The 16,326-nt window shown below is 35.9% G+C and overlaps 1 protein-coding gene across 2 annotated transcripts in view; it reads right to left on the bottom strand.

Annotated features, from left to right (window-relative positions):
• Positions 1-16,326, bottom strand: part of HAUS6 (HAUS augmin like complex subunit 6) — an 81,225-nt gene that overhangs the window by 20,434 nt on the left and 44,465 nt on the right. For both annotated transcript variants that reach the window (XM_077148075.1, XM_077148077.1), the window contains exons 8-11: positions 12,340-12,510; positions 10,505-10,698; positions 9,755-9,881; positions 8,961-9,063 (exon numbers count right to left, since the gene is read on the bottom strand). In XM_077148075.1, coding sequence (XP_077004190.1) covers positions 8,961-9,063; positions 9,755-9,881; positions 10,505-10,698; positions 12,340-12,510 — 595 coding nt within the window. The remainder of the gene's footprint in view (positions 1-8,960; positions 9,064-9,754; positions 9,882-10,504; positions 10,699-12,339; positions 12,511-16,326) is intronic.

The following is a 16,326-nucleotide window of genomic DNA, read 5'->3' as shown; positions in this document are numbered from 1 at the left end:
TTGAATTTTCCCCCATTTTCAATATTCCCCAAAGGGGACTTTGCAAATAATTTTTTATTCACTGTTCAAATCCTTCTGGGATTTATTGGGGTATCACTCTGGACTAACCAATATAATCGCATGTCCTACTCAAGGTTCCATGTACATATGGTATTTAATGAAGCTGTCGACGTAAGTTATATTAGGAAATGCACTAGTCAAAATATAAATTTTGTACCAAATAAACATTTTTTGCTTTAGTCTCACACATAAGTTGAAATTTTAAAATATTAATTACCATCTATTTTCAGCACCCTGCAGTAATGACATTCCTTTGTTCTTCCTCATGCAAAAACATTTTTTAAATTTGTACATTTAGTCACTATCACGATACACTCTAGGCATTTGTACATTATACCATCTCAATCTTTATCCTCTATCTTTCTTTCTGATTTATTTGTGCCCCTAGCCGTCCTCCCTTTACCATTCTCACATTCAGCTTCATTCAGTGTTTTAACATAATTGTATTACAGTTAGGTAGTATTGTGCTATCCATTTCTGAGTTTTTACATTCAGTCTGTTGCACAATCTGTATCCCTTCAGCTCCAATTACCCAGTATCTTACCCTATTTCTATCTCCTGATGGTCTCTGTCACCAATGAAATTCACCAAGTTTATTCACTAATGTCAGTTCATATCAGTGAGACCATACAGTATTTGTCCTTTTCTTTCTGGCTAATCTCTCAGCATAATTTCCTTAAGGTCCATCCATGTTGCTACATACTTCATAACTGTATTCTGTCTTACAGCTGCATAATATTCCAGCATATGTATATACCACAGTTTGGTGAGCCACTTGTCTGCTGATGGACATTTTGGCTGTTTCCATCTCTTTGCAATTGTAAATAATGCTGTTATAAACATTGGTGTGTAAATGTCCATTTGTGTCTTTGCCCTCATGTCCTCTGAGTCGATACCTAGCAATAGTATTGCTGGGTCATATGGCAATTCCATATTTAGTTTCTTGAGGAAACGTCAAACTGCCTTCCACAGTGGTTGTACCATTTGACATTCACACCAACAGTGGATAAGTGTGCTTCTTTCTCCCCATCATCTCCAGCATCTGTCATTTTCTGTTTTGTTGATAATGGCCATTCTGGTGGGTGTGAGATGATATCTCATTGTGGTTTTGATTTGCATTTCTCTAATAGCCAGGGAAGTTGAGCATCTCTTCATGTGCCTTTTGGCCATCTGCATTTCCTCTTCTGAGAAGTGTCTGTTCAAGTCTTTTGCCCATTTTGCAACTGGATAGCTGTCTTTTTGTTGTTGAGTTGAACAATCTCTTTATAAATTCAGGGTACTAGACCTTTATCTGATATGTTGTTTCAAATACTGTCTTCCATTGTGTAGGCTGTCTTTTTACTTTCTTGATAAAAGTTCTTTGACACACAAAAGTGTTTAATTTTGAGGAGATCCCATTTATTTATTTATTTATTCAATGCTCTTGCTTTGGGTGTAAGGTCTATAAAATTGCTCCCAAGTATAAGATTTATAAGATATTTCCCTACATTTTCTACTAACACTTTTATGGTCTTAGACCTAATGTTTAGGTCTTTGATCCATTGAGTTAACTTTTGTATAGGGTGTGAAATATGGGTCCTCTTTCATTCTTTTGCATATGGATATCCAGTTCTCTAGGGGCTATTTATTGAAGAGACTGTTCTGTCCCAGCTGAGTTGGCTTGACTGCCTTATCAAAGATCAACTGTCCATAGATGAGAGGGTCTATATCTGAACATTCTATCCAATCCCATTAGTCAATATATCTATCTTTATGCCAGTACCATGCTGTTTTGATCACTGTAGCTTCATAATATGCCTTAAAGTTCAGGTAGCGTGAGACTTCTGACTTCATTTTTTTTTCTCAGGATACTTTTAGCATTAGGAGCATCCTGCCCTTCCAGATGAATTTGGTTATTGGCTTTTCTATTACTGAAAAGGAAGTTTTGGGGATTTTAATTGGTATTGCATAGAATCTGTAAATCAATTTAGGAAGAACTGACATCTTACCTATATTTAGTCTTCCAATCCATGAAAATGTGTGCCCTTCCATCTATTTAGGTCTTCTGTAATTTCTCTTAACAATTTCTTGTAGTTTCCTTTGTATAGGTCTTTTGTCTCTTTAGTTAAATTTATTCTTAAATATTTTATTCTTTTGGTTGCAATTGTAAATGGAATTCTTTTCTTGATTTCCCCCTCAGATTGTTCATTACTAGTGTATAGGAACACTAGATTTTTCAGTGTTGATCTTGTAACCTGCCACTTTGCTGTACTCATTTATTAGCTCTAGTACTTTTGCTGTGGATTTTTTGGGGTTTTCAACATACAGTATCACTCCTTTCCAATTTTGATACTTTGTATTTCTTTTTCTTGTCTAACTGTTCTGGCTATAACTTCCAACACAATGTTGACTAACAGTGGTGATAGTGGACATCCTTGTCTTGTTCCTGATCTTAGGGGGTAAGTTTTCAGTTTTTCCCCATTGAGGACGATATTAGCTGTGGGTTTTTCAAATATTCCCTTTATCACGTTGAGAAAGTTTCCTTCTATTCCTATCCTTTGAAGTGTTTTCAACAGGAAAGGACGTTGAATTTTGTTAAATGCCTTTTCTGCATCAATCGAGATGATCATGTGGATTTTCTCCTTTGATTTGTTGATATGGTATCTTACATTAATTCATTTTCTTATGTTGACCCATCCTTGCATTCCTGGGATGAATCCTACTTGGCCATGGTGTATAATTCTTTTAATGTGTTGCTGGATTCAATTTGGTAGAATTTTGTTGAGGATTTTTGCATCTATGTTCATTACAGAGATTGGTCAGTAGGTTCCTTTTTTTTTTGTAATATCTTTGTCTGGTTTTGGTATGAGGGTGATATTGGCTTTGTAGAATGAGTTAGGTAGCTTTCCCTCCTCTTCAATTTTTTTGAAGAGTTTGAGCAGGATTGGTACTAATTCTTTCTGGAATGTTTGGTAGAATTCACATGTGAAGCCCTCTGGTCCTGGACTTTTCTTTTCAGGGAGCTTCTTAATGACTGATTCTATTTCTTTACTTGTGATTGGTTTGTTGAGGTCATCTATTTCTTCTAGAGTGAAAGTTAGTTGTTCATGCCTTTCTAGAAAGGTGTCCATTTCATTTACATTGTTGTATTTATTAGCATAAAGTTGTTCATAGTATCCTCTCATTACTTCCTTTATTTCTGTAGGGTCAGTGGTTATGTCTCCTCTTCCATTTCTGATTTATTTATTTACATCCTCTCTCTTCTTTTTGTTAATCTTGCTAAGGGTCCATCAATCTTACTGATTTTTCTCATAAAACTAGCTTCGGGTTTTGGTGATTTTCTCAATTGTTTTCATGTTCTCAATTTCATTTATTTCTGCTCTGATCTTCATTATTTCTTTCCTTTTGCTTGCTTTGGGGTTAGTTTGCTGTTCTTTCTATACTTCTTCCAAGTGGACAGTTAATTCCTCGATTTTTGTCCTTTCTTCTTTTTTGATATAGGCATTTAGGGCAATAAATTTCCCTCTTAGCACTGCCTTTGCCATAAGTTTTTGATATGTTGTGTTTTCATTTTTCATTTGCCTCAAGATAGTTACTGATTTCTCTAGTAATTTCTTCCTTGACCTACTGGTTGTTTAAGAGTGTGTTGTTGAGCCTCCACATATTTGTGAATTTTCCGGCACTCTGCGTATTATTGATTTCCAACTTTATTCCTTTATGGTCTGAGAAAGTGTTTTGTATGATTTCAATCTTTTTAAATTTATTGAGATTGCTTTGTGACCCGCATATGGTCTATTCTTGAGAATGATCCATGAGCACTTGAGAAAAAGATCTATCCTGCTGTTGTGTGGTGTAATGCTCTATAAATGCCTGTTAAGTCTAACTCATTTATTGTATTATTCAAATTCTGTTTCTTTATTAATCCTCTGTCTAGACGTTCTGTCCATTGATGAGAGTGGTGAATTCGAGTCTACAACTATTATGGTAGATATGTCCATTTCTCTTTTCAGTTTTCAGTATTTGCCACATGTACTTTGGAGCATTCTGGCTCGGTGCACAAATATTTGATTGTTATGTCTTCTTGCTGAATTGTTCCTTTTATTAATACACAGTATCCCTCTTTGTCTCTTTTAACTGTTTTACATTTAAAGTCTAATTTGCTGGATATTAGTATAGTTGTTATTTGCATGAAATATCTTTTCTCAACCTTTCACTTTTAACCTATGTTTATCCTTGGGTCTAAGATGTGCTTCCTGTAGACAGCATAGAGATGGGTCCTGTTTTTTAATCCATTCTGCCAGTCTATGTCTTTTGATTGGGGAGTTTAATCCATCAACATTTCGTGTTATTACTGTACGGGTAGTACTTTCTTCTACCACTTTGCCTTTTGCATTTTATATGTCATATCTAGTTTTCCTTCTTTTTACCTTTACTCATAGTCTTCATTTCTACACTCTTCTCCACACTTCTTTCTTCTGTCTTTTCATATCTGTCTCTAGTGCTCCCTTTAGTATTTTTTGCAGAGCTGGTCTCTTGGACACAAATTCTCTCAGTGATTTTTTGTCTGAAAATGTTTTAATTTCTCCCTCATTTTTGAAGGACAATTTTGCTGAATATAAAATTCTTGGTCGGCAGTTTTTCTCTTTTAATAACTTAAATATATCATCCCACAGTCTTCTCGCCTCCATGGTTTCTGCTGAGAAATCTACACATAGTCTTATTGGGTTTCCCTTGTATGTGATGGATTGCTTTTCTCTTGCTGCTTTCAAAATTCTCTCTCTCTTTGACCTCTGACATTCTGATTAGTAAGTGTCTTGGAGTACATTTATTTGGATCTATTCTCTTTCGGGTACGCTGCAGTTCTTGGATCTGTAATTTTAAGCCTTTCATAAGAGTTGAGAAATTTTCACTTATAATTTCCTCCATTAGTTTTTCTCCTCCTTTTTCCTTCTCTTCTTCGACACCCACAACACGTATATTCATGCGCTTCATATTGTCTTTCAATTCCCTGAGTCCCTGTTCATATTTTTCCATTTTTTCCCTATATTTTCTTTTGCTTGTTGGATTTCAGATGTTTCGTCCTCCAGTTCACTAATCCTATGTTCTGTCTCTCGAAATCTAACATTATAGGTTTCCATTGTTTTTTTCTTCTCTTCTACTGTGCCTTTCATTCCCATAAGTTCTGTGATTTGTTTTTTCAGACTTTCAGTTTCTTCTTTCTGTTCATTCCTTGCCTTCTTTATATCCTCCTTCAATTCGCTGATTTTTTTTAATTTATTAAAAATTTTTATTTATTAAAAAAGTTAACAAAAATATTAACATAACATTCCATTCTACATATATAATCAGTAATTCTTAATATCATCACATAGTTGCATATTCATCATTTCTTAAAACATTTGCATTGATTTAGAAAAAGAAATAGACAACAGAAAAGGAAATAAAACGATAACAGAAAAAAAAAGATTATACATACCACCCCTCACTTTCATTTATCACTAGCATTTCAAACTAAATTATTTTAACATTTATTCCCCCTATTATTTATTTTTATTCCATATGTTCTACTCGTCTGTTGACAAAGTAAATAAAAGGAGCATCAGACACAAGGTTTTCACAATCACACAGTCACACTGTGAAAGCTATATCATTGTTCAGTCATCATCAAGAAACATGGTTACTGGAACACAGCTCTACATTTTCAGGCAGTTTCCTCCAGCCTTATTGATTTGATTTTTGATGAGGCATTCCATGTCTGTTTGTATATTCTGAATTAATTGTTTCAACTCCTGTATCTCATTTGAATTGCTGGCTTGTTCCTCTAACTGGGCCATAGCTTCAATTTTCCTAGTGTGATTTGTTATATGTTGCTGGCATCTAGGCATTAAATTACCTTAATTAGTTTACTCTGGAGACTGCTTTCACTTCTTTTACCTAGGGTTTTCTTGCTGGATGAATTTGTTGTCTGTCTGCTCTTTGACATTCAGTTCGGCTTTTTCTGGACCTCTATATTAGGTTTTGTTTAACAGAGGAGAAATTTTCAGTTCTTGTTTTCTTCTTTCTTGCTCTGTCTATATGATGCCTTTTTTTCCCCCACCCTTAGGAGGGTCTACTTGGGTATTATAGACCCCAGCCAGATTTTCCCAGACCAAACTGGCCTCCTGTCAGGAAGAAAAAGTCACCTGAGTCCGTTTTTCCAGAGGGTGAGACCCAGCAGGTTGAAAGACTTTCCTGTGAAGTCTCTGGACGCTGTTTTTCTTATTCTGCCCGGTATGTGGCACTTGTCTACCTGCAGGTCCCACCAGCATAAGATGATGCAGTACCTTTAACTTTGGCAGACTCTCCCTGCTGGGGGCATGGTGGAGGCAGAAGAGAGGTTGTAGGCTGGTTTTAATGGCTTCAAATTACCAAGTCCTGTTGTCTGAATTCCTTAAGGGAGCAATTCCACCTGAGTTGGACTTCACCCCTCCCCTGGAGAAGGCACAGGCTTCAGACAAACCCTCAAACGAGCTTGTTTCTGCCTATGTCTGGGGCAGTTGCAGCCTGAGAAGTCCTCCCGTTGTATCCAAAGGCCATCAAGTCTTTGTAGAAACACAGCCACAAAAACCTCTGTTTTTTTTTCTTTTTCCATTAGCCCTGCCCCCTTGGCGCTGGGGCAAAAATGAGCGACCGCCACTTTGACCAAGTTCACCTGAGCTGAGGGCCTATTTTTAGTAGTGAGAATTTGTGAATTAATTCCAGCATTGGCGTTTGGTTGCGCTCAGCCCCTGCTACTGGTAAAGTCTCTTTCCTTTCCCCTCTGGGAAGCAGCCTGTGGGGGAAGTGCACCAGCCACCACTTCTTGGGAAACTCACAGTTCTGGGGGGCTCGCAGCTGGTCCAGACTGGGGTTCGCTGTGTATCTGGTCACTGACGTGGCCCAGGAGCTGTTCTGTACTGTTCCTGGTTATTTAGTACCTGTTCTGGAGGACGAACTAAATCGCACACCCTCCTAAGCCACCATCTTGGCATCTCCCCAGCTCTTGGTATTTTAAGAGCAGAAAAGAATTTTGGAAAAACTGGGAAAGGAGCCAGCTCCGGGGTGGATGGAGTAAAATCTGGTCAAGGAGAGCCCAAGAGAGGAAGGCCCAAGCTCTGTGGACTGTGGCAGAGTAAGCAATTCCTTCTGCCAGGGTACTGCGGACTCCCTAAAACTGCATCAGAGGCTGTGGCTTTCGGCCACCCAGGTTAAGCTTTAATTCAAATGACTGGAGTCCTTTATAAGAATGGTGAAATTCAGATGGAGAAAGACACTGGAAAATCAAGAAAACCCACAAGAAAAAGAAGACATCGCCAAGTGACACAAAAAACAAGGAATCTCAGAAACTGTCAGTCAGAATAACTGATCCTGAAAGGAAGAAAGTCTTCTAGCCTCTAAAACCATGAGCCAATGTTGTTAAGCCAACCCATCATATGGTATTTGTTTTAGCAAATGGGAAACTAAAACAGAACCCATCATATATTTCTAAAATTTGGAGTTCCCATTGGACTTTCTAAACAGACACAACTTTCAAAGCAGATATAGAACTCTCCAAATAGACGTGAGGAAAATTCCATGGTTTCACAGAGCCTAAATTAAGCCTAACAAGTGTGCAAAAGGCCTTTCCCAACTAAAGTGAGAACACAATTCCAACCAAATATGCCAAGGGCTATTAATGTAATTCTATCATCATAGGTAAGGTACTCCCCAAAGCTACCATCAACAACAGAATGCTCTTTCCAAAAACTCTCTTTCTCTGTGTGTTCTCTGTGCCTACTCTTTGGCCAGTATCTATCCTGAGCCTTATTTCTCTATATGAACTTTTCTAACCAGTGACATCCCTGAATACACCAGATTCACAAATCAATTATCTTTCCCAGCTGTGTTTCTCCTTTCTTTCCAAAGTCCCATTCTAAATGCTGCCATGACTTCTGGCCTGCCTAACCTCAACTATGGCCTACATCTATTACCTGCTCCAGTTTAGCTATATACAATTCATTTGATTTTTATTCATTTATTCCTCCAATTATTTATCTAATATTTATAATTTAACATCTAGCCAACATTCACTGAATTCAACATCTCATACATGAGAAATAAACAAATGGGGAAGTGAATATAAAATGGATATTGGGTGACATTAGGGAGATATTAATTTTTTAATGTGATAATGGTATAACAATTGAGGAAACTGAATGTGAAATGGACAGGAGATATTATAGAATTATTGTTTATTTTTTAGGTGCAATAATAGTATGGCAATTACATGGGAGAATGCTCTTATTTTTACGGAAATACATGCTGGAATATTCAGAGTAAAGTGTCAATAATGTCTAGAACTTACTTGGCTTTGCAAAAATACACAAAAAAAGCAAATATGGAAAAAATATTATTTGTTTAAGTAGGTGATGAGTATTCAGGTAATTATTGTACTATTCTTTCATGTTAAAAACTGGGAACTGAAACATGCTTCAATATGGATGAACCTTGAAAACACCGTGCTAAATGAAAGTAGCCAGACACAAAAGGTCATATATTGTATGGTTCCATTTATATGAAATATCCAGAGAAAGCAAGTTCACAGAGAAAGAAAGCAGATTACGGATTTCCAGGGACTGGAGAGATGGGATAGTGGGGAGTGACTGCTTACAGTGTTTCATATTAGAATAATGAACTGTTATGGAACTAGATAGATGCAATGATTGCACAATATTGTGAATTTACTAAATGTCACTGACTTGTTCACTTTGCAATGGCTGACATGGTGAATTTTATGTTACATGTATTTTACTACACTAAAAAAATACGGGGAAAAAAACAAGAGAGAATGTAAAGGAAGTACTATTACAGTGATAAATATTGAAGGGAGGGAGGTTTAAAAGAGAAAAAGATAAATAACCCACCTGGAAGTGAAGCAGGATACTGAAAAATAATACTCCTTGCATAGACTTCTTCTGAGGCAGGATCAAACGAAAGGGGAGACATAGGTGGTAAAAGATCCACAGCCTTAAAATACAGAATTTACAGTTATGAAGGATATGCATTTTTTTTAATTTAAGAAAATAAACAATACACTTAGAACCACAAAAAATGGATATCTTATTTAGTTTAACCATAGGGATATTTAAATAAAGTAGGATATACATTTTAACCATTATCAAATAGCACTGCTAAATTAATTCACAAGTGAATGAATTTTTTCCCCTACTAAAGTCAGAATAAGCAAGCATATAAATTGTCACAGAATTATTATTATTATTATTTATTTATTTATTTTGGCATGGGAAGGCTCCGGGAATTGAACCCAGGTCTTTGGCATGGCAGGTGAGAATTCTGCCTACTGAGCCACCGTTGCACCGCTCCATACAATTATTTTTTTAAGTCAAGGAACTAAGGGACTACTTTGTCCTGCAACTGCACCTCAAATATAGTAACTCACCAGAAGGTATGTCTCATTCTCTTGTTAAAATAATTCTCTGAATCTAAAATATTAACTGTAAATCGTAACAGCAGTTCAAAGAATATTCCAGTATGTATTTAGAAATGTTACAGAAACCAAAGGATTGGAACTTTAGTCTCAGAGGCAAAGATGACAAATGTACATACACACAGCATTTCTTGGTCACTGGTGACATGATAAATCAAGAAAGTACCTCACATTAAACTACTCTTCAAAAATAAAGTCAACATTACTTACTGGAGTCCAACATTTAATTAGAGTGAAAGGAGATAGACCAAGAAATTCTTTCCACTTCATATCCCATTCTCCTTGTTTTTCAACAATAGAATGCCTTATAGTTGCGAGGTCTTCTTTTATTTTATTCCTGTGATAGCATAAAAAATCTTATTTAAAATATGAATCCACAAAAAAGTACTGAGCAATATTTAACAATGATAGTTGTAGGGAAGGGAAAATAAATTTAAATGAAAGTTTAAACAACAAAACACACATAAATGAATAAACTCTTGCAAATTAATATTTATGACCTAAAGTACCATTTCTTCCTTTTAAGACAAGAAAGCAATTAGATGTCTATTACTCCATTTGTTATAACACAATCATTTTTCCTGGTTCTAAACTTCAGTCAGAATTCTATTCCCACTTTTTGTCTATTCCTGACAACATTCCATACTGCCCAGTCTTTTTGCTAAGATTAAAAAAAATACTTCTGAAGCTCAGAAGTATTAGTGGACCCCACAAAAGAAAAGCTAGAGAAAGGTTAAAATTATTTCATAAAGGATTATCACACAGGGCAAATAATTCATTACAGAGAGAAAGTTTCAATAATTTTTCTATTTCTTATATCTCTCCTGAGAGTTGATAAGAAGATAAGGTTCTTGAGTAAATAGTAAAATTTTCAGACTTCTTTGCCAAAGAATTATAACTATAAGAGTTTTACAGAGAAATTAACAAACCCACAATAAACAACAGATTTTTCTAGTGTACCTCATATGCTTCAGATCTGACAATCTTTCTCTCTGAAATTTGGTCTCTTTTTCAAGGTAGTGAAGGTCTATTGTTAGCTTTGCTTGGTCAGCCTGACAACGTTCATATTTCATTATTTCCAAGACTTCATTTAGTAACTGAATAACTGTTAAGAGGTTCAATTTTCCAGCCTCATAAACATTTCCTATGTGCAACTAAGGATTGAGAGAAAAAAAAGTGAACTATAGGTTCTTAAAATAACAGAATGCTACATATTTATGTTTTATTATTAATAAAAAGTTTACTTTAATGAAGAGTGAAAAAAAAAATCGAATATCATTCCCCAAAACAACACATAAGCAGTTTTAGTACAATGAAAACAAATATTATGGAAGAATTAATAAGTCAGGCTAAATTTTTATATTATGCAAAAAAGTCAAAAATTGGAATTAAAAAAATACAAATAGATTGAAGATAAGATAAATACTGAAGCAACAGGTTTTGGAAAGATCATGAATGCATATTTTAATAAGAGTTGCAAACTGATAGCCCCTAAATGCTGCATTCAAACTTGGACATGTTTATTTGGCCTACACAGTGCTAGTATTTCAAAAACTTTTGAATTAGTCCCCTGTATTTTATAAAAACTCATAGATTTCACACGAAAATTACTCCCTAGTTATCCAAAGACCTCATCCCTTCTTACTTCTCTCTATTGTTAAACCATAATTAGTATACTTCATTTATATATATTACCTGTCTACTCCCTGTAGGAAACCGAGTTTGCAGGACCTGATTTTCATATATTCTGAATTTGTTGTGCTTATGATGTTACCTATTAAACTGAAAGCCTTCAGGGTCAGAAACAGTATTTTAATCTTTGTATTCCTTATACTACAATCTATACCTGGCATATAGCAGATGCTTAATAAATTGTTTGCTTATTGAGAAAAAAAAGGTATGCTATCCAGTAGAAATGTCCTATAAGCAAGTGGAAATAAACAGATGGAATTTGGGTTGAAGGGGAAAGAAAGGAAATACCAATTTGGGAATATTATGGTATGGGAGGTCACTGAATCTATGGACTTGGGTAAGAAAATATAAGTGAATTTGTAAAATGGAAAAGGACAAGGGTATTTATTAAAGAAACCATGGAAAACACCTACATCTAAAAGTTAGAGGAAAAAGGAACCAGTGAAAAAACTGAGGACAACTGTCTGAAAAAACAGAAGAGCAGAGACACTGAAGTCACAATGCTAAAGAAAAGACTTTAAAAGGAATACTTAACAGCATCAAGATGAGAGAGAAACCAAGAGGATGGAGCCTTTAAAATAAGCACACTTCGTAATTTAGGAAATCATTGGTGCCCTCTTTGAGAATTTATTTCTAAAGAACTAGTACAGCATCACCTTCCTAAAAAGTAACCTCCTATTCTCCAGACTATATGATATAGCACTTTGTAAATGGTAAAATTAATAAACATTGATGGATATAAATGTATATACCTTTAATAGTACACCCCCTTTATGAAGGCTTTACTAGATACACTTACAACAATAAATTGTGAAAGCAGGAAAAAATATTAAAATAAAACAAAATTTAGGGATTTCATTTTAACTTGAAAAAATACCAGTATTTAATTTATAAATTTCAGACTGATAAACAGAGTTTTGGAAGACTATACAAAATTATTTATTAATGTAAGTACATGGCTTCTCCTGTATATATTTTTTTAATTAAATGCACATTTAAAAAGTAAAAAAAAAAAATAAAAATAAATTAAAACAATATATAATATATAAAATAATAATGTGAAGGGAGTTTTCTCAGAAACTTTCTTAACATCAAACACTTACCTGACACATCTGTTTTTCAATTCTGTCAGGTAAGAGCCTTGGAATATTAATAGCAACATTAGTTCCATCTAAAGTGTATTGGTTAACAAGACTAAGGACTGAGCTAACAATGTCTCTCTCCTTTTCCAAAAACATAAGTGTTTCATTCACTGAAGTCCACAATGACCGAACCTTTAAAAACAGAAACAAAGAGAAAATATTAAAGTCTATACATAATCTGTACGCATTCTAGAGAAACGTAAAACATAAATGAATGCGCACTCCTAAGAACAAGTAAAGTATTCCCGGAATGGTTTCTGATAAGAACATTAAACAACTGTGTTGTAATAATCTAGAAGTACTGATAGTACTTCCAAAAGAGCTTTAAAACCAAAGAATTTCTTAGTAGAATCTAGCTCACTATAATATTCAAAACAAATCTAAGGAAACTATCCCACCAAGATGCAATGAACGGAAACTTCTGGGGAAGATAGAGAAGTAGGGCACTCCAGGACTCAATTATTCTATCAAAACACCAATTAAACAGGCAGGGACTGCCTGAAACAACATTCTGGGGCTCTGGGGGCCAGCAGAACACTGTACAGCATCCAGGTAAGAGCAGGAGGAAGATGTTCTTTACTATGGTAAAGAAAAATGAGTAGCTCTTTCATGCAGGAGCTGCCAGTGCCCATCCTCCACTCAAGTAGCAGGCCATCTTTGGGTCCAGTCCCTGGCTAGCTCACCAGGGACAGAAAGAGATGTAAAAATCCTTTTCCCCAAGAACAGGTGATCATCGATCACAGCTTTTCATTAGCAAATTTGGATTACTAGTTTCCACTTTGAGCTAGTGTTTCAACCCACCCTAGACAAAGGCTGAGGCAGCCGTTGTTTCGATGCTGCCCCAGAAAGGGACGGAGCCACCAGTACTTCCTCAGGGTTCCAGGGAATAGTTTTATATTCTTTTCTTTTTCCTTCAGACCCTCGAAGGACTCCATCAACACCCAATTATCAGCTGACCACAGTCTGAGATATGTCCCAGCATTACATTAAGCTACAGAGAACTACAAGGCCTCATTTCCACTCTGGACCCCAGGAGTCTGTGTCATTCAAATGAGCTATCCAGACAGGTTGATTTAGATTATGTGTTAACAGAAAATTTAGATTCTAGACATAATAAACCTTTCTGCTTTTGGTCCTACACAGCAGAGAAGGTTTAGAGTACATACACTATCATTTTTTACCCTGTATTCTGATTTATCTTAGACCCAGCCAGATTGGTTTCATTTTTAACTCTAATTGAGGCCTTATCTCCCCTTCAGTTACTTCAACTGTTATTATACATAGCTATGCTAACCTTCAGGGCTGCAACACGCCATCTTTGGGTCCCAGGTGTCAGAGGGTTACTCAAAGCCTATAGGAAATACCAGCTGATACAAATATAGCTCAGCAGCCCACCTTCCAGAAATACATTTTCAACTTCAGACTAACTGTGGATGCTATAAGGGCTTACAATCTAGGCTCCAATTTTCTTATAAATATTTTCTGAAAGAGACCTTAGCATGTTTGTTCTATTGTTTCTGGGTTACTTTGCACAATACATTGTTCCCAAGGTTTATTCAATTTATTGCATGCCTTTCAGCATCCTTCATTTTTGTAGCCACACCATATTCCATTATATAAATGTATCACAGTTCACCATTCTGTTTGTAGGTATTCTGTTTTAAAGGTATAGAAAAAGGTGGGCTAAGTGTCAAAGATGAACCTACCAAAAGCCAATAAAAAATAAACCCTCATCAATAAAACAGAAAACGACAAGTGCCAGAGTGGAAGTGGAGAAAGAGGCACACTTATCCACTGTTGGTGGGAATGTCAAATGGTACAACCGCTGTGGAAGGCAGTGTGGCAGTTCCCCAGGACATTGTTAAGGTATCTACTACATGACGGCAAGGACAAATGGACACGAGCACACCAATGTTTATAGAAGCATTATTTACAATTGTGAAGAGATGGAAACAGTCAAAATATCTATCAACAGATGAGTGGATAACCAAACTGAGGTATATACAAACAATGGAATATCATGCAGCTGTAAGACAGAATATGAAGTATGTAACAACACGGATGAACCTTAAGGACATTATACTGAGTGAGATTAGCCAGAAAGAAAAAAGACAAATACTGTATGGTCTCACTGATTGAACTGACATTAGTGAATAAACTTGGTGAATTTCATTGGTGACAGAGACCATCAGGAGATAGAAATAGGGTAAGATACTGGGTAATTGGAGCTGAAGGGATACAGATTGTGCAACAGACTGAATGTAAAAACTCAGAAATGGATAGCACAATACTACCTAACTGTAATACAATTATGTTAAAACACTGAATGAAGCTGAATGTGAGAATGGTAAAGGGAGGACGGCTGGGGGCACAAATAAATCAGAAAGAAAGATAGAGGATAAAGATTGAGATGGTATAATGTACAAATGCCTAGAGTGTATCGTGATAGTGACTAAATGTACAAATTTAAAAAATGTTTTTGCATGAGGAAGAACAAAGGAATGTCATTACTGCAGGGTGCTGAAAATAGATGGTAATTAATATTTTAAAATTTCAACTTATGTGTGAGACTAAAGCAAAAAATGTTTATTTGGTACAAAATTTATATTTTGACTAGTGCATTTCCTAATATAACTTACGTCGACAGCTTCATTAAATACCATATGTACATGGAACCTTGAGTAGGACATGCGATTATATTGGTTAGTCCAGAGTGATACCCCAATAAATCCCAGAAGGATTTGAACAGTGAATAAAAAATTATTTGCAAAGTCCCCTTTGGGGAATATTGAAAATGGGGGAAAATTCAACTTCCCCAAGTTGAATTTTTGATATTCTCACTAGCAGTGTGGACAACCAAAGCTATAGGCTGAGCCCCCAGTCTTAGGGTTTGTTCATATGAAACTTAAACCTCCAAAGGATAGGTCAAGCCTACTTAAAATTAGGCCTAAGAGTCATCCCCAAGAGAACCTCTTTTGTTGCTCAGATGTGGCCTCTCTCCAGTGAACACAGAAAGCAAACTCACCACCCTTCCCTTGTGTATGTGGGACATGCCTTCCAGGGGTGTGGACCTTCCTGGCAACGTGGGACAGAAATCCTAGAACGAGCTGAGACTCAGCACGAAGGGATTGAGAAAACCTTTTTGACCAAAAGGGGGTAAGAGTGAAATGAGACAAAATAAAGTGTCAATGGCTGAGAGATTACAAACAGAGTCAAGAGGTTATCCTGGAGCTTATTCTTACGCATTAAGTAGATATCACCTTGTTAGTCAAGCTATAATGGAGAGGCTGGAGGGAACTGCCTGAAAATGGAGAGCTGTGTTCCAGTAACCATGTTTCTTGAAGATGACTGTATACAGATATAGCTTTCACAATGTGACTGTGTGATTGTGAAAACCTTGTGTCTGATGCTCCTTTTATCTACCTTATCAACAGATGAGTAAAACAAATGGAATAAAAATAAATAATAGGGGGAACAAACGTTAAAATAAACTTAGATTGAAATGCTAGTGATCAATGAAAGGGAGGGGTAAGGGGTATGGTATGTATGTATTTTTTTCTGTTGTCTTTTTAGTTCTTTTTCTGAATTGGTGCAAATGTTCTAAGAAATGATCATGATGATGAATATGCAACTATGTGATGATATTATGAATTACTGATTATATATGTAGAACGAAATGATCACAATAAAAAAGCCCACAGCTAAAAAAGAAAAAAGACAATGTGTGAGCATAAAGAAGAAATTGAAAGTATAAAAAGAAACATAGCAAAACATGGGAATGAACGGCATAATAAACGAGATTAAAAATGCACTACACTTGCGTGCCATGCCAGAGACCCAGGTTCAATTCCCAGAACCTGCCTATGCAAAAAACAAACAAACAAACAAACAAAACACGCTATGGACATACAAACATACAACAGCACAAATGAACAGGCAGAAGAATGA

Source organism: Tamandua tetradactyla, chromosome 2, assembly GCF_023851605.1.
Source record: "Tamandua tetradactyla isolate mTamTet1 chromosome 2, mTamTet1.pri, whole genome shotgun sequence".
Lineage (NCBI taxonomy): Eukaryota > Metazoa > Chordata > Mammalia > Pilosa > Myrmecophagidae > Tamandua > Tamandua tetradactyla.
This window is presented reverse-complemented; position numbering and strand designations above follow the sequence as displayed.